This window comes from Etheostoma spectabile, chromosome 19 (genome assembly GCF_008692095.1).
Source record: "Etheostoma spectabile isolate EspeVRDwgs_2016 chromosome 19, UIUC_Espe_1.0, whole genome shotgun sequence".
Classification (NCBI taxonomy): Eukaryota; Metazoa; Chordata; class Actinopteri; order Perciformes; family Percidae; genus Etheostoma; species Etheostoma spectabile.
In genome coordinates this window covers 15,359,931-15,385,464 of record NC_045751.1, presented here as the reverse complement: position 1 = coordinate 15,385,464, position 25,534 = coordinate 15,359,931, and the positions used below count along the sequence as shown (strand labels likewise).

Below are 25,534 nucleotides of genomic sequence, written 5' to 3'. Positions count from 1 at the left end.
GGTGCAGAATTACAGCCACTAGAGCCAATCCCACAATGAGCTTTCCTTACTTAGTATGTGGCAAGGAGGAGGCTGGGGGTGTGGCCTTGACTAAATGCCACTTTACTCGTTTGAAAGCCAGGATGTCTTTCTCTCTCTCATGGGTGGGCCAAATTCTCTGGGGGAGCAAAGCAGAGAAAGAGGAGGTGACCAAGGTGGCAAGATTCCAGATCGGCCCATCTAAACTTTCATTTTCTAAAAGGCAGAGCCGGATAGCAAGGGCTCTGTTAACACATATCGCCATTTCTAACGTCTGAACACAAGAACCTCATGAAGTGGAATTTTCATGCCATGGGGCCTTTAAGTGCTACCACACAGGATTGTAGATTTTGGTGATAATCCCTTGTTGCTTTGGTGTTTGGCATCAGTTTAGATGAATACAAATGGCACTGATTGTAGACGAGGCTAGTTAACAACAGTCCAACGAGAAAGGGTTCAGAATGCCAGCCAAGGTTCACAGTGGTTTTGGTTTGCTTTCATAGAGGAGTGAACAAACTACAACTTCACATTTAGGAAGCTGGAATCAGTGGAGATGGAGTTAAACTAATTAATAAGTTATCAAAATAGTTATCTATTAATTTAATCTTCTTGGATTTTTATTTGATTTTGAGTGTTTCTACCTTAAAATGTGTGTCCCCTTTTTAGAAAGCTTCTCAAAATCTCTCTTCCCTTAATTGATTTTCTTAAATACAATTTTTCTCTGTATGATAATCACTGCTGGAGAGGAACCAAATTACAAATGGCATCTACCACGGACAGTTGTAGATGTTTTTATTGTACTGCATGATTCACAGAAATCACAAAGAATGTTCATGTTGAATTGCATCGTCACATGTCAGCTCTAATGGAAGTCAGAGTCCAGCCTGGCACGGCTGCTCATCACAACAACAGTGGCTCATTAGTGGAGAAGCTGGCAGTGCATCATGACACCGGAAACAGCGTGGTCATTTGTACTTGGAAAGAAGCTCTGGAAAGAATCATTAAAACCATAACTAATGGATTTTACCAGGAAAAACTTGTAAAGATATCCTAAAGAGTTAAATGTACTTACAAGTATTGTTAACCCCCCCCCCCCCCCAACACACACAACACACACACAACACAACCCACACACACACACACACACACACACACACACACACACACACACCACGACTCATCCCTTCTTCACTGGTGTTAAAACAGTCCAGCCTATTTGACACGTCCAAGTCCATGGCACCGCAGCCACACACTGATTTGAGTTTCCCATCATTTAGTTGCTCGACAAAGGCCGTGCGTGTGCGTGTGTGTGTGTGTGTGTGTGTGTGTGTGTGTAGGGTGGTCATGTGTGTTTAATAAGCCCACAACACCTACCTCCATTACGGGGCAATTAGACCCCACATTACATTTAGACACATTACTGGTAAGCTTTTCATTTGGCTGTCTCTGTCTTTCTACTGCACTGAATTCCATGTAGATTTGTTTGGGTTGTTCTGTACGGCTCTGTTTATTTATTTTTGATTGAGGTCCTTTCACTGTTGTCAGTGTCTCCTTTTTCTTTCATTTCACATTTACCTTCAGCCTTCCGGGCATTTTTATTTTTTCATGCCTCACCCTGCTTTTACCTCCGCTTTTGTTGCCATTGGACTTGTTGGTTTCTCTGGCTGGCTGGTTTGAAAATATGGACTTGCAGGTAATAAGCATAACACATCAAACTGAGAGTACAGAATTAATAGACATGCAGACATTTGTGAAGACAAATCTGCTTTCTTCATCAGGTGGTCTAGACGTCCTGTCTGTTCTTGGAGGGTTGATTCAGTTAACATTCACAGTTCTTTTTGTCGAACCGATTACAGTAAGTCTTGACTGGAAAGACTGGTTCTGGCTGGATAATGGTTCAACAGAACCATTATCTACCCATTGTTTATACATTAATAAAAAACAGACACAAACAATCATCAGTTGTCACAGTACAAGGATTTTTATTCTGTATTCCTCTGTGCTCTATGAATTCTTTGGAGCTTTGAACTTGCTAAAATTAAAAGTCAAAAGTAAAAATTAATGTGTTGTCTTTTAGTACTTCAAAAATACTTAGGAGCAAGAGTGATAAAATTTAAACTTTTGTGGAGAATGGACATTTGTCTATCCTGATGTGTTGATACCAAGATACCATTGATGATGCCATCGATGTGCAGGCTTACATACAAATCAATGGCCGCTGGTCTTTGTCTTCTGTGGCATAAATGATTGGAAGGTACTTTTTTGGTTATCATTGACCATCATGATGGAGAATTAGTGGCTGCATTTAGCACTTTTTATCCCAAACTCTCACGCACCAATGTCAGCAACGTCAGAGATGGAGGTCTGACACTGTCACTTTCCTAGTCCTAGTACTCAAAACTGAACACTTCATTGACATTGGTATCCTAGCTGTATGGGAAAAATAGCACCAGTACAGGCTTTGTAAGAGTCTTGGTGTATTTCAAGAGATCTAACAAAAGGACTGAACAACTTCCAAAACCATGCTGTGAATTCAATCCCTTTCTCTGTTTCTCTTTCTGTTCTGTATTAACTTCACTCTTTATTTTACACCACCGCTCCCTGCCCTCTATTTCCATCGGTGGTGCAGTAGAAAACACCTTTCTTAGCACACCTCTCAAAACAGGAAGCTAGCCACGTGTCCTTGTCCATGCTCATGTATTAATGACACAGCCACGCGGCACGATGGATGTCCCCATTCTGCCCAGACTAACCTTCTAGGGTGCATTCATGGCAAATCTAGTCATTTCCTCACCTCACACCCTTTTCTTTTTCTACTTAATGTTGCTCAAATTTGGAATTTGTTGTTTGTTTTGTTGCTTACAATCCACAGCAGCAGGAAAAGTGTGATGATACAGAATGATCATTTTCCAAAAGCTCAGCCTATACTTAGTGAGCATTTCTTCAAGTTGAGACTTACATGTCATTTACAAGTGTCCTTTCTGTGGAGAGGAATGATAGTGATTTTGACCCTACTTCACACACACGCACACACTCTACCACCACTACCAGCAGCATTAAAACAATTCGCCAAACGATACTTTCAGCATGCACTCAGAACGCTTCTTCACCTTCTATTTTCTCTACCTTGTATTGAATCACTGTAATTTCACAGCCAAACCAAAGTGCTGGTTTTTATCGTTCTCTCAGGAGGTGGGGGTGGGAAGGGAAAAGAAGAAGAGGGAAGAGGAAAAAGAGGGAAAAAGCCAACTACCACTGACCTAAATGTGGCTCTCATTAAGATGGCCTGCACACAAGGGGAGGAGAAGTACAAGCCAAAAAATGTCGTCTTTCTCTCCTTTTTTTTCTTTCATTGTGCACATCTGCTTTAGCCGCTCTCACTTCTTCTCTTGCCTCTCCGTTTTCTATTTTCCCTCTTTGTCCTCACCCTTTTTTTCTTTATGTCTCCAATTTCCTTCCCCACCCCTTTTCTCTTTCTATTTTCTTTCTATTTCTTGGCTGAAGAGGCCCAGTGTTTATGTATAAAAGTTACAGAGGGATTTTTGCAGTTGGCTGGAGAGAAAAACGAGGTTACAGCTAGGAAATGAAAAATAGTAATAAATAAGAATCCCTCCTCATGTTCTTTCTTTTTTTTGGTCTGTTTTGCAAAATTGAGGTTTTTACCATTTTACCTGCTGCCTTTTGCAATGCTCGCCGTGGATTGTGCTTTACTATTAACATGAATACATTAAAGTAGCCTGACCTACTTCTTTTTCAGCCTTCATAGCAAAAAATCTATACAAAACAACAGTAAAATATTGAAAGCAGCGACATTGTGGTCCCCCGCCTCTAAGCCCGAATAATAACGCAACGAGCAGAAGCAAGGCAAAAGAAACGCAAATAAACAAAAGGCCATAACAATCTCAGGCTTGGCTTGAAGTATTATAAGATCCTGACAGACATAGTATACCCAAACAGGCTATTAACATTAGAAAATGAAGCATGCCCTGTGCAGACAGTGGGGTGGGTGGAGGAGCAACACAAGCACAGAAACATGGCTTTCTTCCAGCCTGTCACGGAGTCTAATAGAAATGGATGGGGAATGGGCGTCTCGTGTTGCAGTCTGGTGTATATATATACACATATTAACCAAGAACAGACACAGGGCACTGTCCTTATATATATATATTTAATATACCGTAGCTATTGCATCTGGAGATGGTATCCATAAATTAGTGTTTAGTCTCTCTCTTTCTCTCTCTCTCTGTCTCTTTCTTTCTCTCTCTCTCTGTGTTTATGTGTCCCTCTGCCTGGAGATGAATAAGTCTTTGTGCTCAGTCAGGGTCAGAGTCAGAGGCAGGAAAGAGCTCAGCATCAAGGAGTAGCAAACATTTTTAATACAAGACTGCAGCCACACTCTCCTTGCAGCTAATGATTATTTTCATCATCACTTTATACTGTAGCTACACAGAGTCAAGGAGTTTAAATATCTGCACCTTAGAGAACAAACATTTATCAAAAATCTAAGTCTTTTTTTTTTAAAAAATTTTTATTTGACTTTCCTTAAACGTTTGCTTGTGGACGACTGCATAAACATGCATTTGTTTTTCAAAAATATCCATATACAGTGCTGCTCATGAGTATAGGAACCCCTGCTTACGTTATCTGAAAGGAGGAATACAAAAATATTTTGTAATTTGATATCATTGCCTTAATTAAAAAATGGGGAAAACTTCAACCATTAAGGACACCAATTTTCTTTGTGAATGAATCGTAAATAAATAAATGTTCTTTCTTAAAATACAGGGGGCATGAGTATAGACACCTCTATGTTAATTTTCCAAGTTATAGCTGCCATCTGCAAGGGCCTTTTGGACAGCTACTGAGACGTTCTATAGAGCCTCTTCCAGAGCAAAGTAGGCACTTTCACTTTCCCCCCAGGTTTGGAGGTTAGGTGGGCTTGGTAGGGCATTGTCGACTGCTTGCACAAGGGACCGGACGCGTTGGAAGTCTGCCTGCATGATGTTTGCCCAGGTGATCCTGCGTTGCAGTGTACTCTCCCACCTTGTTCAAGTTCCCTGCTGCAAGAGACCCACCTTCATACTCACTTGCTCTTCCTCCACAACTTCATGAACCTCCTCCTGGAGTAGACAGTGTTTCTCCTTGCTCTGTTCTTTGCCCACTTGGGTCTTTGGGAAGTAGCCCAACACTACTCTGCGGATGCTATGATGCCCACTAGTGCCTTTTTCCTTAGGCGTCACTCTGCCACCTCCACTGCATGTGCGGCCCTCCATTTCCTTCCAGTTCTCACCTCAATGCCGACTGATGACACCTTGCAGTCCCTCGAATACCTGTACCGTAGAACTTCTCTTGTGCAAGCTACCATAAACTCTTCAGTGAGGCCACTGAATGGTAGCTGCAGTAAGTTACTGGTCCCACACAGTGCTACGCTAGAGAGGCTGCATGGAAGTCCCAGCCACTGCATAGACCAACAGAGGCCACAGGACACGGGGCAGGATGGAATGCTGGTAAATCCAGGCTTTAAATCTACCTGGCAGCCCGGACTTGTCAACCTTGGTGAGCCACGTTTCAAGCTCTTTAATGGCGGCAGCATCTTTTAAGCTAGAGTCAAAGAGCTTTCCCCAAACTCTTGACTGGTTGCTATGTGATGGAGGGGATGGCAGTTCCTGAGACTGAAACACGTAATTTGTCAACCACCTTCCCCCTCTTCAGTACCACGGACCTAGGCTTGATGGGCTTGAAACTCATCCTTGCCCAGGTAATGAGTTTCTCAAGTCCTTAAAGGATCCATCTGCTCCCTGGAACCAATGTTGTTGGGATGGGGAGGTCATCCATATATGCTCTTGTAGGTGGCTGTTGACCACCATGTTCATGGCAAGGGCAAAGAGAACAACAGAGATGGTGCAGCCTGTTATTATTCCTTTCCCAAGCCAGTGCCATCCCGATGTTTCTAACCCAGAAGTGACCCTCAGCCTGAAATTATTGTAGTAATCCATGATCAGATCCTTGCTCAGGTCACCTAGTCTTTTCTGGGGAGTCACTGGCAACACTAGACTTCAATATGCGAGAAACGTACAATAGCAATCTTGCAGCCTTACTACAGTCTAAGCTTGTTGTTTGTGTTTAGTGTCTTCATCTTGCTGCATTGTCCAAAAATTGGGGGTCTATCTTACACTTTTCATTCAATATGAATGTGAACACCCTTACGCAGATTTAAATCTGGAAAGTATCGCTATATTTTAAATCTAATGCACCAAATTAAAAACAAACGCATGAGGGGAGGAATATTTCTCTAGTGTTAAAACATGTTCTGTGACCTTATATTTAAATTATTTTTTAATACGTTTTCCAGGTTTCCTATAATGCTTATCACTACCTTTTCCATTGAAGATACAAGCAATAATTTGAGACTTTGCAGAGCTCCTTTTAAGCCTTACCAAATGTTTTCCAGAATAACCCACACACAGCTAAAATGTAGCAGTTCCAATGAGGTGAAGGGGGCTGACCAGGTCTACTGCTATGGACAGACCGAGAGTAATGCTTTAATGTGCCCGAGGGTATGTGCTTGCTGCATGTCTAAATTGAAACACTAAATCAATTTTCATTTGGTCTTGTGTGTTTTGGGAGTCTTTGTGTGATAGTAGTAGGAGGGTGGAAATGGTGGTCAATGCCTGTTGGACATCAAGTACAATTAGTGAGCTGAGGGTTGTGTGTGCCATCAATCTGGACGTGGTGCAAAGTGACTGGGATGGAAGTGGAGATGGACTTCCTCGTGGCACCAAAAAGCAATCTCCAAGCCGGGCTCCTCGCCTCTAGATGCCACAATGTCAGCACCTGGGAATTGAGCCTGCCACTCTCCGATAAGGGCTCAGCTGACTCCTTAACCACGCCAGTGCTCATTACCTCATGCTAGATCAAATCCCCAAGGGGCTTCAGCTTCCCTCTGAATCCCTCTTTAAAGGCCTATGGCGACTTATTTATAAATGAAAGTGGAAAGACTCACCTGTGAACTGAAGCTGGAGGGACACCAGATGGAAGGGATGGATAGGTAGCCATCGAGTCTTCTATCGTCTAGTATCTCACAGTCCTCGTTTAGCTATTTTTATAAGCTTTTTCACAGTGTCCTTTCATCTCCCTTCTTTATTTAATTTTTTTTAAATTTAGCTCTTTGCTATTGGATATTTTTTAGTGTGAGTGAAGCACACAACCCTGACCCTGAAGAGAGGGAGCTTTAAAGCGATGTCCACATACTGTCGGTCATTGCTGTATAAACCACAGATAAATTGTACTATAAACTTCTAACCTCTCAAAGAAGATATCAGGCCCAGTGTACAGTATATATTTTCCTTGGGTGCATGAATGTTTAACACAATAAATGAGTCGTTTTTGTACTACAGCTGACAGTATTAACGCAATCCATGGTTTGAACATGGAATTGCGTTACTGTGTGTAATTTGAAAGTTGTTGCTCAAAGTGATCAACACACTAGAGGTCTTTTCTAGCAGGTTCTCTTTATTTCTAGTAACCAAAGTCAAAACCAGGACCTATGTCAGGCCCGGTCCAAATGATTTCAAGTCTAATCGGGTCAGGATTGTGTTTTATATATAATATGTGTAGTTCACTTTTACCATTCTCATGAACATCATTTCCACCAACAGCAGGCAGCTGTTTTCAGCAGACAACAGAGGACAGACACAGTTAGAGACGAGCATTTAGCAGCTGAAGAGACATATATCTCTCAGAAGTGAGTGGAAACCAACCCAAAGATTAGGACAGTAAAAATTGGACTTACATTCATCATGTTGTCACAGACATGACCACAGATAAATCATAATGTTACTCTGTGTTTGCTGGATGGGTAAACAGGCAGTTCTTTGCTTAGTGTACCAAACCACGCAAATTTACCAATCGGTTATATAGAAGCACCTGTGTGTGTGTGTGTGTGTGTGTGTGTGTGTGTGTGTGTGTGTGTGTGTGTGTGTGTGGTGTGTGTGTGTGTGTGTGTGTGTGTGTGTGTGTGTGTGTGTGTGTGTGTGTGTGTGGCAGGAACCGTCATAGCAAAATGCAACAACTGTGGACTGATTTTATGGGTGAATTCAATCTCGTAACATTATATATGAATACTTTTATGAAAAGGTTTTGTAAAATTCTGCTGGGGGAAAATGTTATGATGGACACTGGTGCAGTCCTGAAAATAACTATATGTATCATGCCTGCATAAGAAACAGAAACGAAAGCAAAGCAGCGGGGGTTTCAGAAGACAAAAGATGATCCAGCATTAACTTTCCAACCAAAGTGCTACAAGCCAAGTCTGCTGACTAAAGAGCTGCTGTTGATTAAATAGAAGATGTGTTTAACGCTGTGGGGTTTGGTAGCAGCTGGTAATGCAGTCCGCTGTAAGTAACCCACGTTATTGATTGGTAAATGTGTTCAAGGCAAAGTGGTCAGATGTGTTAAGATAAAGTAAACAGCCCATAATACAGCACAGATATGTTTTAAATCAGTCTGAATGCAGAATGCTCTGTCAATTGCTCGCACTAAGTTCTCCTAACAGGCTCTTTATTTTTAAAGGGCTTTGGAGGAGTGGTGTTTATGGCGCCCAGCTCCAGGTGAATATTAAATAGGTAAACACAAAAGCTTTTCCGTGAAGATAAAATATGAAAGTTGCAAACAAGAGCCCTCCATTTGTGATATCGGCATTCATCCAGCCACCCACGCCCATTTCCAAAAACATTTCATGCTGCTGAAGAATGAGGCAAGATGCTAAGCACTTTGAGTGGGGAGCAACTCACTTCTTAGCTGATAAATTAACCTCAAGGAGTGCTAAACCTCTTTTTTTCATGTTGCTTAAGCTGAGTGCACAAACACAATGAACTGTCTTCATAGAAATGACAAGGCACTTTGCCAGTTAAAAACAGAAAGGATTTTATGTCTTTATTTTATTTATTCATGTATTTTTTTGTACACTCCCATTCACTTCTGTTAGGCCATCATTTACTATGGTGCCTCAATCCTAGTCTTCTAGAAAGCTCTCAGCAGTGTGAAGACGTGACCTGAAGTTTATTTTGACGCTGGGTTAGACGATTAGTCACAGTATAAATGTTGTCCTTAGACAGCGCCAACATTTCTAATTGGGTATGTGTATTGCTTCTTTGGAGGTGGGATTGTTTTCCCAGAGCCATTAGTAGTATAAAAAGAAATTTCCATTTTCCTTAAAGGAGGTGTCATGCTGTGAAGTTTCCCAGTGAAATATGACATGTGGAGCCACAGAGGGAGTGGAATATCCAAGGGAGGAGGCAAGAAGAACCATGCCTTTTTTGGCTCCAGTGGATTTGATTTATATGGAAATTATGTTGTATGAAATTATACTTCTGACTCCTCTGTTTTGTAATAAAGTTGTTTTGATGATTGAGGCTTGAACTTGAATGCGATGCTGGCATGATAAACTGACAATGGAGATGCAAATCACCCATCTGGCCACATGAGTAAAATGTCCTTTTCTTGTAAACAATAAGACCCATTCAATGCTAATGATGAACAGAGATCAGTTTTTCATGGTTGTCCTTTGTCTTGAGATATTCCAACCCAGTTGTGATGACAAATGAAGCCGCTCTTTATTTGATGGAATCTCCTCTTAGTCGCCCGCTGTGTTTGATGTCGTTTAAATGCCATGGCAGTGGTAGTGGGTGGTGTATCCAATGGCAGATTTTGTTGGCGGAGTAAAGCTGCTGGTATACTCATTTCAAAACAGAATTTGGTGTATTCTTAAAGGTTGTTGAATATGCAGTGCTGGGTGCAAATGCCTAGTCATTGCACCAAGACCAGTCTGTCAATAATAGAAAGGAGTGGCAGTGAAGGAACGATGGTAGGAGTAATTCCCATGATGAGAACCAAAACACTGACTCAATGATCTGTTGCTGCACTAAAAACGAACGATAAAAGGGGAAAACTCTGGTACTGTTTCTACAACAACATTGAAATAGAGGGGGTATGTTAATTTCCTAAACCAATCAGTAAAGATAAGGCTCTTAAAACACTATTATTATTAGTAGTGTATGCGTAGGATTGTTTCTAACTTGTGTGATCAAAAGTTTAGAATAACTCCAGAGCGAGTCCAAAAGTAAACATTTATTTTAAAAAAAGATAACTGTTATCATTTAACAACCAACACAATATTTGTTGGCATTTAGCCTTTCAAAAACAACTTTTTCACTGCAGTCAAAAAACAGTTTGCTCTCTAGTTTGCCGCACAAAAAGAGAGTCACACACCTTTTATTATTATTATTATTATTATTATTATTATTATTATTATTATTACATGTCAGTTCGCTGACTCTTTCTAAAGTGACTTCCATTAAATACTTTGAACCATGAAGGTGACTCGGGACAGCAAGAATCAAGTGTAAGCTCCAACTACAAAGAGTCGCATGTAAGTGCAACTCTAAATGCAAGTTTTTGTTTTGTTTTTTTACCCAAGGTGCAGTTAGAAGAGATGTGTTTTAGCTTGCGGTGGAAGATATGTAGACTTTCAGCCATCCTGATGTTAATGGGAAGAGTTCCAACATTTAGGGGCCAGCATGGCTGTTGAGTGATTGGTTTGTCCCTCGCTTGTAGGGGAGCAGCGAGCTGTATTAAGGAGATGGTGTAGCAGCAACTTAACAGCACCATACATTACATTTATATAACTACAATTTTATTCAGGGTTATGAAATCATAAAATATAACCACAGACACCTAGCCCTACTAAATTTTATTACTAAGTCTTCTTCCCTGATATAGAAAGGTAGGATGAGAAATGCAATTAAATAACGGCTTTCGGATCTTGTTCATGAAAGACTGTGCATGTAGAGGTAGAGCCATGACAAATAAGCCTAAAACATTTACTTGAAACTGCGGGTTCTTGCCCTTTAGCATTTTGCTTAGACCATATTATTAACTACTCCCTAAAATGGCTCCTTTTTTTTTTCTGTTGATTTATTTAACTTTTCCACTGTTTTTTAAGTTCCATTATTGCAACATATTTCCCAAAGTCAGCAAGTTATTGTGTTAAATTATTGTGATTTCAGTACTGACCGAAATAATCGTGGTTATATTTTCATAATCGAGCAGCCCAAGAACCGATCCTGATCATAAGAATCGGATTGGAGCCGATATGGGCGTTTTTTTAACTGATCAGGCAATTGCATTTACCATAATTACCTTACTCCTTGCCAGCACTTGACAATGAGTAAAAAAGTCTCTTTCTTAGTCATCCATTTTACAGAAGCAGATTACTCTCATTCTCCACACTTCTTCCATGATTCCATCAAGAAACCATAACACCATGCTTACAGGAGCTTGTTTCTTAAAGCCATCATCAGAGTTAAACATGAGAAGAAAATCAAAGATTGACTATTAAGCCCAAGATCCGTCACTAAGTTTAGTTTTTATCAAAGATTGACTATTAAGTGCATGTCGCTAAGTTTATTGTTGTCCAGCGGGGAACTGAGACAGTTTATTTTTTGGTGGGTGGTTTGCTGGGATCCTAAAGAGAACTGTTTTGGTGTTGTAAAGTAAACATGTAACTTGTAAACAAAATAAACCGATGTGCAGCCCTGGATCGGGACTTGATATCGGCAGATATTACTTTTTTCTTTTTTAAATCAGTTCGGGATTGCGGGCCAAAACAGCTGATCGGGACATCCCCAGTAATGATCGGTCCATCTGGCCAGTATTGAAATAATATAGTCAAGAATTGAAACCTGTAATAAATGTTATTTCACATCTTACTCAGAGAATTACCTTTTGATTGTAAATTGTTCTGTCCATGGATGAGTCTGTCTCCCAAGCAGTTCAGGTGCAGTCCTACTGGCTGTCATGTCCTGCTGCGGTTCTGTTATGTGGACTAGACTGCCGTTATGTGCGGTCACGGTCACAGCCGAGGCGGAGTATGGACTTATTCAAAGAAGAGAAACTATGTGTGAACTTCTCTTCTTCATTCGAATCTACATTCCATCATAGCTTTGTGAGATTTTAATTAGTATTGCATTCCCTTTCAGAGCAGCTCGCGGGGACATGTCCCTGAACTGTCTTTTCTCAATCACTGATTAAGGTTTCCTTTTCTTTTCTGTCCCCTGCATGGATGTCATCTGTGTGACTGAAAGTTACACAGACTGGAATTGTCTGGGTTGTCAGTTGTTTTTACTGTTAAGGGCAAATTAGTGTTCATTACAAATGTTACAGTAATTCAATTTTTCATTGGGAAACAATAAGCGTAGTGCTTGTTGGCATCAGAATCAAACAGAAAGCAATCCAAAAATACAACCTAGCCCATGATTTAATAAGAAAGCTGTGCTGTGTGGTCCTTTTTGGTTTGACACAACTATCCAGCTGTGCCATCACAATAACAAACATTTCTAAATTCCTTCTTAGATGGATTTGGTAGCAATTAAGTTAGTTAGTTTTTGTTGAATGTTGCGTGGGAAATTCTAAGATGCGAATTCATAGACTGGATCTGGGTGCTGCAATGCATGTGATTAGCCTAGATACCATGTCTATCACAGCGTGAGTTGGCATCAGAGCCAGGAGATCCTGACAAACATCAGCACACTCCCAAACAGACTTAAAGCAAAGCAACCACCATCACAATAGAAATAGATATCTGATGTCTGTCTGTTGGATAATGAAGCAAAGACGTGTTATTGTTTTTGCTCAGTTCAAGTTGAACTTTTCCTTTTGTCTGTCGGGACAAAATGACGGGCCTTTTTATTATTAGTCTCTATTACTAGCGAACCAATTGTGATATACTGCTGTATGTATTGTAGAAGGTAGATAAGTTAGAAGTGTGTGTGTGTGTGTGTGTGTGTGTGTGTGTGTGTGTGTGTGTGTGTGTGTGTGTGTGTGTGTGTGTGTGTGTGTGTGTGTGTGTGTGTGTGTGTGTGTGTGTGTGTGTGTGTGTGTGTGTGTGTGTGTGTGTGTGTACGTAGTTGGGGTGCACTCTAGTTCAAAGCCCATTAGTTATGATTCATTTTAGCTCAGATTGAATGGGATTTGATGTTTTCACTAGCTCATAAAGAAAAGCATATACAATCTCAGGAAATACATGTAAAGTACAATCCATATAAATATTTCCACAATTCAAGTACTGAATCTAAAATGCACCAGAAAATAATTTCTACTGCCACTCCAACAAAACACTGTTTCCTTAGTATTGTTGATTTTAGTAGCATTTACTGAACAAACCAAACCCTTTGTAGGTTAAACACCATTATCTTGACATTAGACGTAGACTTGGCTGTAACAATAGTAGATAATAGAAAAGGTGGGACATGAGCAATGGTGGAAATAATGAATAAGCCGCAGTCACATTTAGTATGTGGTAAAAAAAATAATCCCAGGGCAATATCTTTTGTTAGTTAAAAAAAAAAAAAAAAAATTATTTTTTTTAACCGCAGGTACATGTCCTTATAAATGAAACCGCTTATGGCTACAGCAGCTTCGAGCCATGTACGTTTGTGCTTTGGAACTAGTGTTTGCTTCAAATGCTGCCATTACTTGGCGTAAATTGACTTTTGCTACAATACAAATGTAAAGTATATTGCAGTGTTTTACATGGTAGAATCTGAGTGTTTCATTCAGTATGGGAATTATTTTAAAAAAATTGGAAGTTGGGTACCAAAGCCAAAGCTCGAGAGAGAGTGGTCGCACACACTCACAGGAAGACAGTTGCTCATTTTTGGCCGCCTAATTTTTGTGTTTCTAAGAAAAGATGGACACTGTGATGCATTTTTTTAATAAAGGTTTTTCTCAGGAATTGCAGTGCCTCTTTACATGAATTTTCAAAAAATACCCAAATTATTGTCATGGGTTTTTTAGTTGCACTGATTCCTTGTTCCCAATACCTTTTCCGTCTGATCATTGGAAGCTGTCGACACCCCGTTTTGGCTCTGTGGGGGATTGAAGGGAACATTAATAAGTACCTCGCTGTATGAGCCCGTATTCATCCACCCCCCACTGCCACCTCTCCACGCTCCTCTCCTCTCAGGACAAGACTTGTTTAAATTTAGCAGCTTTGACACACATTTGACATAGATTAATTATAGAGACTCTTAATGTCATTTAGCGAGTCACATACGAACATACACACTCACTCAGTACCAGAGGAAACGGTTATTCAGGGAACGATTACTTCTGCAACAAATCAACCTCACTGCCAGCACACCGCAGCCACCGTCCCTGCCTCAACTCTCATACCTCTTCCACTGTCCTCAGCATTACTCAGTCCTCCTCTGCTCTCGCTCTCCAAGCCCTCCCAGGTCTCAGACGTGATTGCCTCCTCCTGTAAAGCTCTATCCACTCAAACCTTTCCTGGCCCTTCTCCATGCTGCCTGACTGATAGGGAGAAATTGCACCGAAGAAGACTATAGCTCCTTTAGCAATTTCAGGGCCTAGTTTACCCTTCGATAAGAAAAACAGTCACAAAAAGGGGGGAAGTAGTGAATGGTTTGCAGTAAGTCATCATTGCAACTTGGAAAGCTCCATTTTTCTTTTATTTACGTTTCAATATGTGGGTGTTAGCAGATATGTGATTAAATATTTGTTTTCTCAATTGACATGGCATTGACAAAACCTTTTCCACATGTACTTTATTACAACGTAACCGAGTGTATTCAGGTATACACTTGTGTACTGCAACACAGGTGTGTTCAAAAGTGGTTTAGATATTCTGGATGAACTGTCAACATGTTTCCAACCTGCCTGACCTCCTACTTCTGACTTCACCATGTTTAATGTAACAATCTAAAGTATTTATTTGGTGACTACACTCATAATCAGTAGAAATGTTGGCCAAAGCTATGAAAACCAGAACCAAATTGAAATGATCTAAGTTCTTGTGGTGCCATTTAAGTGCAGCCAATGGGCAAAATTGCAGCTTTTTATATGCATTCTTGTGTCCATTAAATTAATACACATAAACTGCTTCTAAACAACTGTTGCCCGGCATCTTGTAATGTATGAGATGAGCAATAATAGAGCATAGTTATTGTAACTGTGGCAACACAGTCACATCAAAGAACTAAAAAGCACATACATCATCACATCTTTGTATGTTTGCTGTTCATAACCCTTTATGATAATCGCTGCCTCTCAGGAGAAAAGAGAGGATTGTCAGGGCCCTCTCATGATATTCTTAGCATGTAGATTAGACAAGCTTTGATCCATCTAATAAGCCCTCCTCTGGCAAAGAGTGTGTTAGCTCTGCTTCACTGGAGCACAGAAAGGGCCCAGGCTTGGAGCTCCATCTGATACATGAATGCTGCTGTCTTTATCCTTCTCCATGTCAATCCACAGTCCCAAGCAGATAAGCATCAGTGGCACAGCCAAATTCAACAAATTTACTTTCTTGTGGTGTTGCTTTAGCTTCCTCTTTTCTACTTTCCTGTTGTTTCTCGCCATCGATTTGTCTTTTCCTGTGTCTTTGTTGTTTTGCCTTTTGTTTCTCCTTCAGTGTATGTTAGTGTCTCTCCAACTGTCTCTTTTCATCAACTGAGCCTCTTGAACAGTACTTTTTTGGCTTGTTATCGAATGACATCTTAAACTCTCCATCCCTCTTTCTTGCCCATTCTTCATCTTGCACCATATCCTCTAGGATGTGCTATACTAACTTAATCCAAATTGACTGACACTGAAACATGATCAAACATGTCACTACACACAGTTTAAATTTGTGTATACTTGATGCAGCTTTACGTTGCACATTTATTTGCCGCTTTAAGCCAGTGGGGGTGCAGGATGAAGATTAAAGCTGTAGAACTATAACCTCGAGAAATCAAGAGAAGCAGCCCAAATCACTCAAGGCACAAACACCAGTGGCTGCTGTGTAAGATCGACAAATGTGGCTGAGGGAATGGGAGGATTTGGAATTTGTTTGATCAGTAAATGTGCAGATACACCGCAACAAACTCAGTAAGCCGAGCCTCTGAACCAATCATTTTGAAGAAGAAAGGCAGTGAAGTGGAAAAGGAAATGGAGATGCTTTTCCACAAAACAAAGTAACTGGTCATTGAATAGTTTGAGCGGGAAAATTTCCTCTGCCTTAGTGCCAGAATATGTTGTATGACAGTTGTCAGACCACAGCTGAAAGAAAAAGTCTTTAAAACCTATTGCTGGCCAACCTTGAAGTGTAGTGAAAAGCCAATTGGATTGAGATCGGGGAGGCAATGGGATGCAGCGATTTATTTATTTATTTTTTGTCAGATTGGCCATTAGGAATCAGTAAACACTTTTCCCTTCAGTTGTGGTCAAACGACGCAAATCTGAGATATAAGACAATTTATATCTGGAATTATCCAGTTTTAGACAGTGTTATCTTAAAAGCATTTGTGGTCTTGCACAGTTTTGCATACAAAAGTGAAAAAGGTTGTAGCATACATGGTTTTGCACAAAAAAGTGAATGAGCTAGTTATGTAAAAAAAATCATAATTAATGATTGTCAGAATGACAGGAAAGTTACAAAATTGTCAGACACAGACCCCATCGCAAAGGAGTCTCAGACACTTTAAGATGATCCAACAAGCACTTTGTTTGAAGCATACTGAGGCATTTAAGACCTATTTTGGTTTTATTTATAGTCTTCTTGACAGTTTACACTTCCCTACCTTCCTCCTCCTTCCATGTAAATCCTCACACTCTTACTACTGGCTGTCACCAGTGTTCTCCCTTTTCACTTTGTTTCACTTTTCTCACTTCCCACTCTCTACCCACTGTGACTCTGCCCTAACCTATCAAGGTCTTTCAGCTGGAGCTGGGGAAGTTTCGCAACCTAACTGCTGAAAATGAAGCAAAAGAAGTGGAAGTGCATCTGCTGAGAATGTGTCACTTGGTATTGGAATGGCAAGTTTAATGATGTGGGAAAGAATGGTCTTGAATTCACAATGGGTTGTTTTGTTTGGAGCCTTGCTCAGAGATGGGAGATAGAAGAGTGAATACAGATAAGACCTGACATCTCTGTTAATCCCACTTGGTTATATTGTGATGCAGTAAATTATTTCTCTACACTCAAGAGATGTGACTTCTTTAAAACTACATTACTTTGTAGGGGTTGACCTTAAGTCCTTGGGGCTGTTCTTCCTTTATAACACTCATTTATCAAAATGTGTGGAAAAGAAGTTCTAAATTTGGTGTGAAAGAACTCTCCATATGAACTAGATATAGGAGTTGGTATTAAATGTGCATAGGCACAGGATTGCATACTGATCATTGATTGATCAGTCTGTGTAACCCTTCGGCCAAACAGAAACAATGCTGGAAAACCATTGACAGCCTTTAAACATTAAACACAAAAAAATGGCGTAATGCGTCGTTATCAACTGTATTGCTAACAATGGCTAATCGGGCTAGAGCTAACGAAAACAATGAAAATCCGGAACGCATTTAACTTGTGTGTGGCGTCCTTCCCAGCTCCGGCTTCCGAGTTCCGAGGTAAATGGAACTCACTATAGGCGAGATCGCTACAGTTGGCACCGGCAAAACAAGCTACAATGTAAGTTAATAAGGCAACTATAGAGCTTGTCTTTATCTTCACAAAAGTGCTCATTTTGCCACTGACAGGCTCAGATTAATATTCTAAGCGTCTGACAACAATGATTAATATAATATTACGATAAAAATGTGTGATTAATTGCAATTAATTAAAGTTAAAGTTAACTATGACAATGTGATTAATTGGGTACTGTATAGGGTCACGTATGTCTTCAGGCGTCAATCTATTCATTTTGCCAACATGATTGACAATAGTAGCCCATTGGAGTTTAAATGTCTCCAATAAGAGAATTGGTATACCCATGATCACACTACAGGATTTAAGTGTGACAAGACAGCAGCAGCTGCTGGTGACAGAACACACAATTTGGCACATAAGGTTTACTCAATGGCCACATGCTCATACTGGCATTAAACACACCACCCCATCTCTGGGCTCAGCATGTTTTAACACTTTACGATTAGCAGACATGCAGTGTCACTTCAAATCATTCCGACAGAGTCGCACTCTTAAAGCAAACCCTGTTTGTGGAAAAGCAGTCTAACACTACATTTGTCAGTGTAACTAGTTCAGTGAACACAAAATTTCCTTGCCAATTGTAGTTTTTTTTAGAAATAAAGGGTTCTGGGGAAAGTGGAAACAAAGTCAAGTCATGCCAAGTTAAATTTATTTATTATTGAAAACAATGTGAGCTGACCAAAGGACTTTACCACCATAGGCAGAATAACAGGTCAGCAGCATACAACAAAATATTTTTTCTCATATACACATAAATCACATACACCCAGGCAGGGATACAAAAATTAAAAAAAAAACAAAAAAAAACATTAATGAACTAAATCATTATATAAGGCCAAGTTGTGGCAATTTAAGTAACTTCAAAAGCCAGGGGAGAGAGGTGAGCCTTAAGCTGTGCTTTAATCTCTTCATCTTGTTTTCTTGCTAGTGGGATTTCACAACTTTCTTTGGATCAGTATTATTTTACAGAACTGCTGTTACACAATCAGCAAAAACATCAGAATCCAAAAAGTGATGATACCAAGATTGTTTACGTGCCTAAAGCTGTTCTTTTCTTCTGCAGTTAGCTGCTCAGCAAATCAGCACTCAGCTTGCATAGATGGCTGCAACCAACGTTTATTTATTATAAATATGTTATAGATTTATCTATTATTTTTTCAATAAGTCAATCAATTGTTTGGTTTTCAAAATGTCAGTTAATAGTGCAAGATATCCATTACAGTTTTCAAAGGCAGAGCTTATGTTATCACATGTTTTCGTTTTAGTTAGTCCATATCCACGACGTTCCAACTCAGGTATTGCTCTCGTTCTGCCAGGAATTCTGCTGGATGTCACTTGTTTTGGATGTCCGTTTTCGGACGTCCCGCTATTTTCCGTTTCTTTGTGTTCTTATTTTAAACTTCAGTGGATTTCTGAGGACTATGGTTAACTGCTCCTCAGATCTCTGCAGGGTAAATCCAGACAGCTAGCTAGACTATCTGTCCTGTCTGAGTTTTCTGTTACACGACTAAAACAACTTTTGAACGTACACATGCCTCACCAAAACAAGTCCCTTCCTGAGGCTATTTAGCAGAGGCACCGTAGCTCCACTTGGGGCTTAGAACCGCCCAAGACGATTGTGATTGGTTTAAAGCAATGTTAATAAACTATTTTTTTCCCATCCCAGATTGCTTTTTAGACTAGTCAGACCCTTCTCCGCAGCGCCGTGGAAGAAGGTCTGGCAAAGCAAGGCTGTGTTTTGGTGGACCAGCATTCCAAAATCCAAAGATATTAAATTTACTATCGCATAAGACAGGCCCAGCGTTACATCAAAGAAATACTAAATGATTAATCTATTAATAGATACCTTTTTGCAGTGCCTTGACAGTAAATTTCACTATTACTATGGCGGGTAAATTGAACTGATGACATAACATTTAAACATTTCTTCACCACTTGCTCCTCTGCATCTGTGAAAGGTTTTGTCCTAAATAGAATAGAAAAAAGTGAATTTGTAAATTGAGTTGTTGTTGCAGTGTCCAAAGAAAGAAAGCATGAAACTGTTATTTTTATCTTCAGAGATGCTTGCCAATAGTAAGAAAAGGCAGCTTGAGGTTAATTTATAGAAATAAAAAATAATCTCATAAGCTCAAGTGTAATTTAAACCATATTGACAAGGTATAATGAAATCTTGACAGTGTATATAATTGTATATTGACACAGTCAGAGTTGGTCAGATGTCAAACATCTGAATGTCATAACCTTAGCTCCGGAACAGAAAACATCAATATTTCCCACACCATAGCGAGATATCCTGACAGCTAGTGGGGAGATTACCAGTTTGCTCTGGATGTTTATGCTTCCAAGATGGAACGATGAAGTCTTGTGTCCAGATGCATAAAATGTGTAGAGTCAAGACCAGAACTGTGTGTACGCACAAAGACAAACATCCAGACGCATTCTTTTTATCAGATTTATAACGCTGCACACACTCATTCTGTTTTTAGTTCTAAATCATTGGGAGACTTATTTCCCCTACAACAGTGAGCCATAAATGGATGTAGAAACACCATTAAACACTGTTTGCCTATTGATACTGGTGACTGCTCCACTTATTACACCTGTCAATGAGAAATACAGCAAAGAAGAAGTGCAGTTTCTCTGAGTCAATGGAGAGGTTCTCCAACGATGCCAGAGCAGCTGTCTTACCACCAATTCATAACACGTTTCTGCAAACCCTTATCATGGTAAAATGACAAACGTCATTGTTTTATGTTAAATGTCAGAAAAATGGTCAATGATTCATTTAGGGCTGCAGCTATCGATTCTTTTAGTAATCAAGTATTCTACCGATTATTCCATTGATTAATTGAGTAATCTGATAAGAAATACTTAGTGAGAAAATAACTAGTTAACAGCAATAGTAATAAATATACTTATTATTGCTGTTCACTTAAAAAAAGGAAACCTGTCTTTTCTATAAATACAACCGACGGGTTTCCTTTAGAAAAAGCAAAAAAAAATTATAGCCAAATTCCAAGACCCTTAAAAAAAAATTTTTTGGTGCCCCAAATGTTAATCTTTTTCACCCCCTTCCCCTTCTTGCCTCTGGCTCTATGCACTGAATATGCAAAATAGCTGTTCACTAAGCCGAGGGTAAATGTGACGGTTCAAAGCTTACAGGCGATCCATTCAGCTATACTGTTCTGGGGGCCACATTTTCAGAAGCCTAATACTGAGTGAGGAGAAAGAATGCAGACATCACCGACATGGTCCGATGACGTCACTCACGTGCATATTAAGTAGCCATGCACCAGGGGGAAGGGGCTGGTTTGTCTTTTAAATTGTTTGTAAAACATTGCTATTTGCCGAGTTGCATGCTGTAGTTGTGTAAAACGGCGCGGTTTCTTTCTTACTTTCTGTTTTTTTCTCTCGCCTGTCTCCTCTTAGAACCCTCACTATTGTTGCTGTCTTCCTTCATTTGTAATCTGCGCTTATTGTGTTCACCGAAGCGTCAACCTGTTCCGTGCGGAAACACAGTGAGCCGTACACCGTTTACAGTTGGATTGATTTAATGAAGCTTCGCGAAACATTGCATAACATTGGTCTAGATGACAGCATACAGAAGTACACTACACACACTAAAGAAGGCACAGTGCACCTTTTCCACAATCCTTCCATGCGATCAAATGTTTCTCTCTAAAACAAAAAGAGGAAATACGGAAAGGAGGGAGACACAACAAAAACACAACAGCAAGAACAATGCCCGCAGCTCAGAAACAAGACACACGGAAACGGACAACTAAGAGGCATTGACAGGGAGACCGGCACAAGACAAAATGGACCAAACACACACACAGATAGCAGTGAGAAGGCCCTAGCACAAATCTCAAGCATGGACTTCAAGGATCCAGCAATGCTGAGCCAAGTGGCCAAAGTCCTTCCCGGGGCTCCAGTTATGGGAGCCGTGGAGAGCTCCAGATACATGACATCCAGAAAGGAAAGGGTCCAAGTACGAATAGACCAGTCATGAGGTGGTTTTCAGCGGGTTGCAGTCATTCTCTTGGCCGCTGTAAGTCCATCAAAAACCGCACGTTTTTGAGTTTTAGAGAGCTGAAGGGCTGACGGATCATTCAGAATCAAAACATTGACAGTAACAGGTACAGTATCATTAATCAGGGCATATATTTTGGATGGAATATTGTTCCAGAACTGACCAACAGGGGGGGAAATCTCAGATAATGTGAAGAAATGTACCTTGAGCTTTATTGGGCAGAAAGTGCATAAAGGGCTGTTAATTATTTTCATGTGATGCGTTTTTACTGGGGTGAAATATGTCTTATGAATGAAATTGGAGTGAATCGGCCAATGGACTGGATTGCGTGATACTTCTGGAACGTCAGACCATACATCCTGCCAGTCAAAATCAATACTCAGGCCTGGGCAATTGCGTACCTAGATCCTCTCAACAGGAAGGTCAGAGCAGTCAGATACCACCAAGAACTGATAAAGCCTTGATACCATACCACAGGTTCTTGGCTGCTTGGTAAATAACTTCCAGATAGGATGGCTGGGCAGAGCCCTCTGTCAGGGGACACCGTACGCCTCTTAATTGAATGTAAAAGGACAAAAGAGGAACGTGGTAGACTGAATGCGTTTTGTAAGTCAGAAAACGGTAACAAGGCAGCCTCGCTAAAAATGTTTTTTAGACCTTTCTGCTGTTTAGGAAGTCCATGTTCATCAGGCAGTTGTTTTAATCCTTATCTTCTTCCACGGTGCTCTCCGCGATAGAATCTGTGGCGCCGACCGTCCCCGCGGCAACAAGAGGACGGGGCGCAGCCCGCCTCACGTAATCTTCAGCATCCTCTGCCGAGGTGAAAGCTCTGTACGGGGAGCCTTCTTTGATATTCAGTGTTACCGGGTAGAGCATGAAAAAATGGTTTGCTAGAAGGCTTTGCGCCACTTGCCCCTGAAGTTGCTGTAGTCCGGGGAAAAGTGAATCTTTCTGCCCCCATAGAAGCGCCTGGTTGGTTGTGTAGCGGAGGATGTTGAAAATCAACATGCGGCTAGAAGTGGTCTTCTAAAATATAAATTTTTGGCCACAATGTGCCTCAAAAAATTTATTGGTAACTATTTGTAGATTTAACTTTTTTTTCAAGCGAACATAACAGCTTCTAAGATTCAAAGATTTTCTACTTTTTAATAATCGAATTGTATGTTCTTGAAAACGGTGCTTGTACAAACCAAGTACATCCCCTTGGGCTCTGAGAAATTATGATGGATATTGTTTTACCATCTCTTTACATTGAGACAAATTTGGCAGATAAGTCAATAAAGAAAAAAAAGTTTAGTTACAGCCCTAACCGGAAGTGTTAACATGTATTCCCATGTCTCTGCAATATTCCAGAAAATCATTTTTTTCTCATTTTAGGGACTAGATGTGTCAAATGCATTTATTTCCTGCTCAGGTTCCATGGCCACTCAGCTTGAAATTGACTGCCTTTGGGCAACTTGCTGACTGTGTTACCTGCAGGCTGAACACTCAGTCAAAGTGGTGCTGTAAATGCACTTTGAAGCTTTTGAATGCACTCTAAGCCAACTGTTCTTTGTGAGTTCTTCTCCTGCAATGACCTGATCTGATCTCTCTTCTCAACCCGACAGGAAGAATACCCAGTCAGAGGGGAAATAGCGCTCTCATCCAATGACCTCCAACTGGTGCTACAAGTGGAACGTAATTAGTGAGTATTCCTTCAATCGTACCATCTTTACTGCCTCAGCACCTTTAATAACCTCTGTCATCCACCTGATATGCAAAACTAATTGGGAGATAAAAAATGTAGAGTGAAGTAATAATAGAGTGAGATATCAAAACGCTCTGCCTCTCTCTCAGCTCTGTCTTGACATTTTGGTGAATCTGTGCATTACCACAAGGTTACTAAATGTTTCCAAATCTTGAAAACATATAAACTATTGAATGGATGGCTTTAGGATACAGATGTAAGGGTTGTTGGAACGAATTCCGGAAGTCAAATATAATGCAAATAGTAATCAAATCTTGTGTTGTCTAATGTTGAATCTCACCCTTTGCGCCTCCTGCTTGTAAAAAATGTAATTAATGTAATTGGCTTGTTCATGTTCCTAACTGCGTTGCAAGTAATAAAAGGAGCTCAGTTGGGAGTAATCATGGAGACAGCTGATGCTAACGTTAGCTTCCCTTCAGTCTGCTTCAACTTCAAATGTCAACTTCAAATAGCTGTGTTTGCAATAACGTGAAAATCTGCAGGAACCAGGTTGCTCATACATTGCAGAAAATGTAGTGACGGTATCGTTTAGCATGGTTATCAATGCCATTAACATGGTGGCTAATACTATCTGTTCATGACATATGGTTTGGCTGTGATTTCTGGCGCGCTAACATTGTGCTAACCGAGCACTGTTGGCCTTTACAACAGAGCCGCTTCACTACACTTGTTAAATAATATTTCATTACTTTTAAGTTACTACTATTAATTCACTACTATTAAGCTTCTCTGTTGATGTGGTTGAAAATGAATGTAAACAAAGCACAATGCCAGAAATACAGTGCGCCATGATATAGTTTTTGAGGCTAATGTTGTAAATCTCTCTAGTGGACCAAAGGTATAACAACCAACCAACATGCATTAACCTGAGTAGTGTAGAAAATATTATTAATAGGCTAAATTTTAACATCAAGTATTGTAATATAATTGTAATATTTAAAAAATAACAAAAGAAATTTGAATGGTATTATAGAGAAAGATTGACAGCTCTAATCGATGTGCTTAATGAAATACATGTGGTAGCTCAATAACCCTGAAGCAACAAGGTTTGAGCTCTTATTTTAAAAAGAATATGTTGAGGACACACAACATGCAACACAACACAACCAGCGCTAGGAAGCACTGCTGCTGAAACAAAAAGCTAACGTTTCATCAGGCACATTATTTAGGGGGTCATGGACAGTTGCTCGTCAATGACTGTAAAAGATAAGTCATATTTTCAACCAATGGCATTGGAAGCTTTAATTATTTGCCTCAAGAGAGATAAATATGGCATGCTCTTGAATCATAGCTTTATCTATTTGCTTCATTGGAATAGGAGCGGGAAATATGTGAGTGAGTCACCTCAGGGTGCAAAGAGAAGCGGTGCTAATCAGAATGAGCGCTGAGTTCTAGAGAGGGCACGTGGAACAGGGCTCAAGGCCAGCAGAGGTTATGATGTTCCTGTGATAACATCATGGGGAGCTCAGGCTGGTGTGTTAGCCGTAGACGTGCTGAGACTCTCAAGGTGGACCACTTAACATGCTCGTAAAGCCCAGAGGTGGAGAGAACATGTCTAAACACCTCCCCTCTGTTCATCAGTGTGCATATCACTGTGCATATGAGGATTTCATTTAGGAATCCTAGTTATAATAACTAAGTGTGGAATTGTAAGGAGCAAAGCCTATAATGAAAATTGACATCTAGCTCTTCTTCAGTACAGTAATACAGAAACAGACTCTCAAATACCTTCTAGGCCAGGTCACCTGACAGAACACTTGACAAGTCAAATACTTATATTGGATAAATAAATACATACACACAGTATTTGAGACAATCATAGTAAGTGTGTGACTGCGGATATAAACAAAAGATATTGCATAGTGAAACTGCAGAATGAAGTCTATACACCAAATATACACGGAAGATATGTACAAAGCTCCATAGTACGCTTCCGAACTTCATTAGAACAACTTGAATATCACAGTTATAGGGTATCAGGTATGAATCATCATGATGTCATGTAATAACTAAAGAACAAAAAGGAAAATGTAACCAAACTTGTACATAGGTGGCTCTGCTTATCTACAAAAGTGGTAATACTGACTGGTAATAAACAATACCATAGCAATGGCGAGGTAGAGCAAAACAGTTATAACCCGAGAGACATATGGCAAATCCACCATTTGTGTATACATACACACACACACACACACAC

General features: G+C 40.2%; 1 protein-coding gene and 1 long non-coding RNA gene across 3 annotated transcripts in view; one reads left to right on the top strand and one right to left on the bottom strand.

Moving 5' to 3' along the window:
- The window catches only part of LOC116707250 (uncharacterized), a 25,714-nt gene extending 8,200 nt beyond the window's left edge, over positions 1 to 17,514 (bottom strand). Inside the window, exons 1-2 of the long non-coding RNA XR_004336447.1 lie at positions 17,411 to 17,514; positions 7,295 to 7,306 (exon numbers count right to left, since the gene is read on the bottom strand). This is a non-coding gene — a long non-coding RNA (uncharacterized LOC116707250). The remainder of the gene's footprint in view (positions 1 to 7,294; positions 7,307 to 17,410) is intronic.
- adam19a (ADAM metallopeptidase domain 19a) overlaps positions 1 to 25,534 on the top strand; it is a 158,663-nt gene that overhangs the window by 44,347 nt on the left and 88,782 nt on the right. For both annotated transcript variants that reach the window (XM_032544520.1, XM_032544521.1), the window contains exon 3: positions 23,198 to 23,274. In XM_032544520.1, coding sequence (XP_032400411.1) covers positions 23,198 to 23,274 — 77 coding nt within the window. The remainder of the gene's footprint in view (positions 1 to 23,197; positions 23,275 to 25,534) is intronic.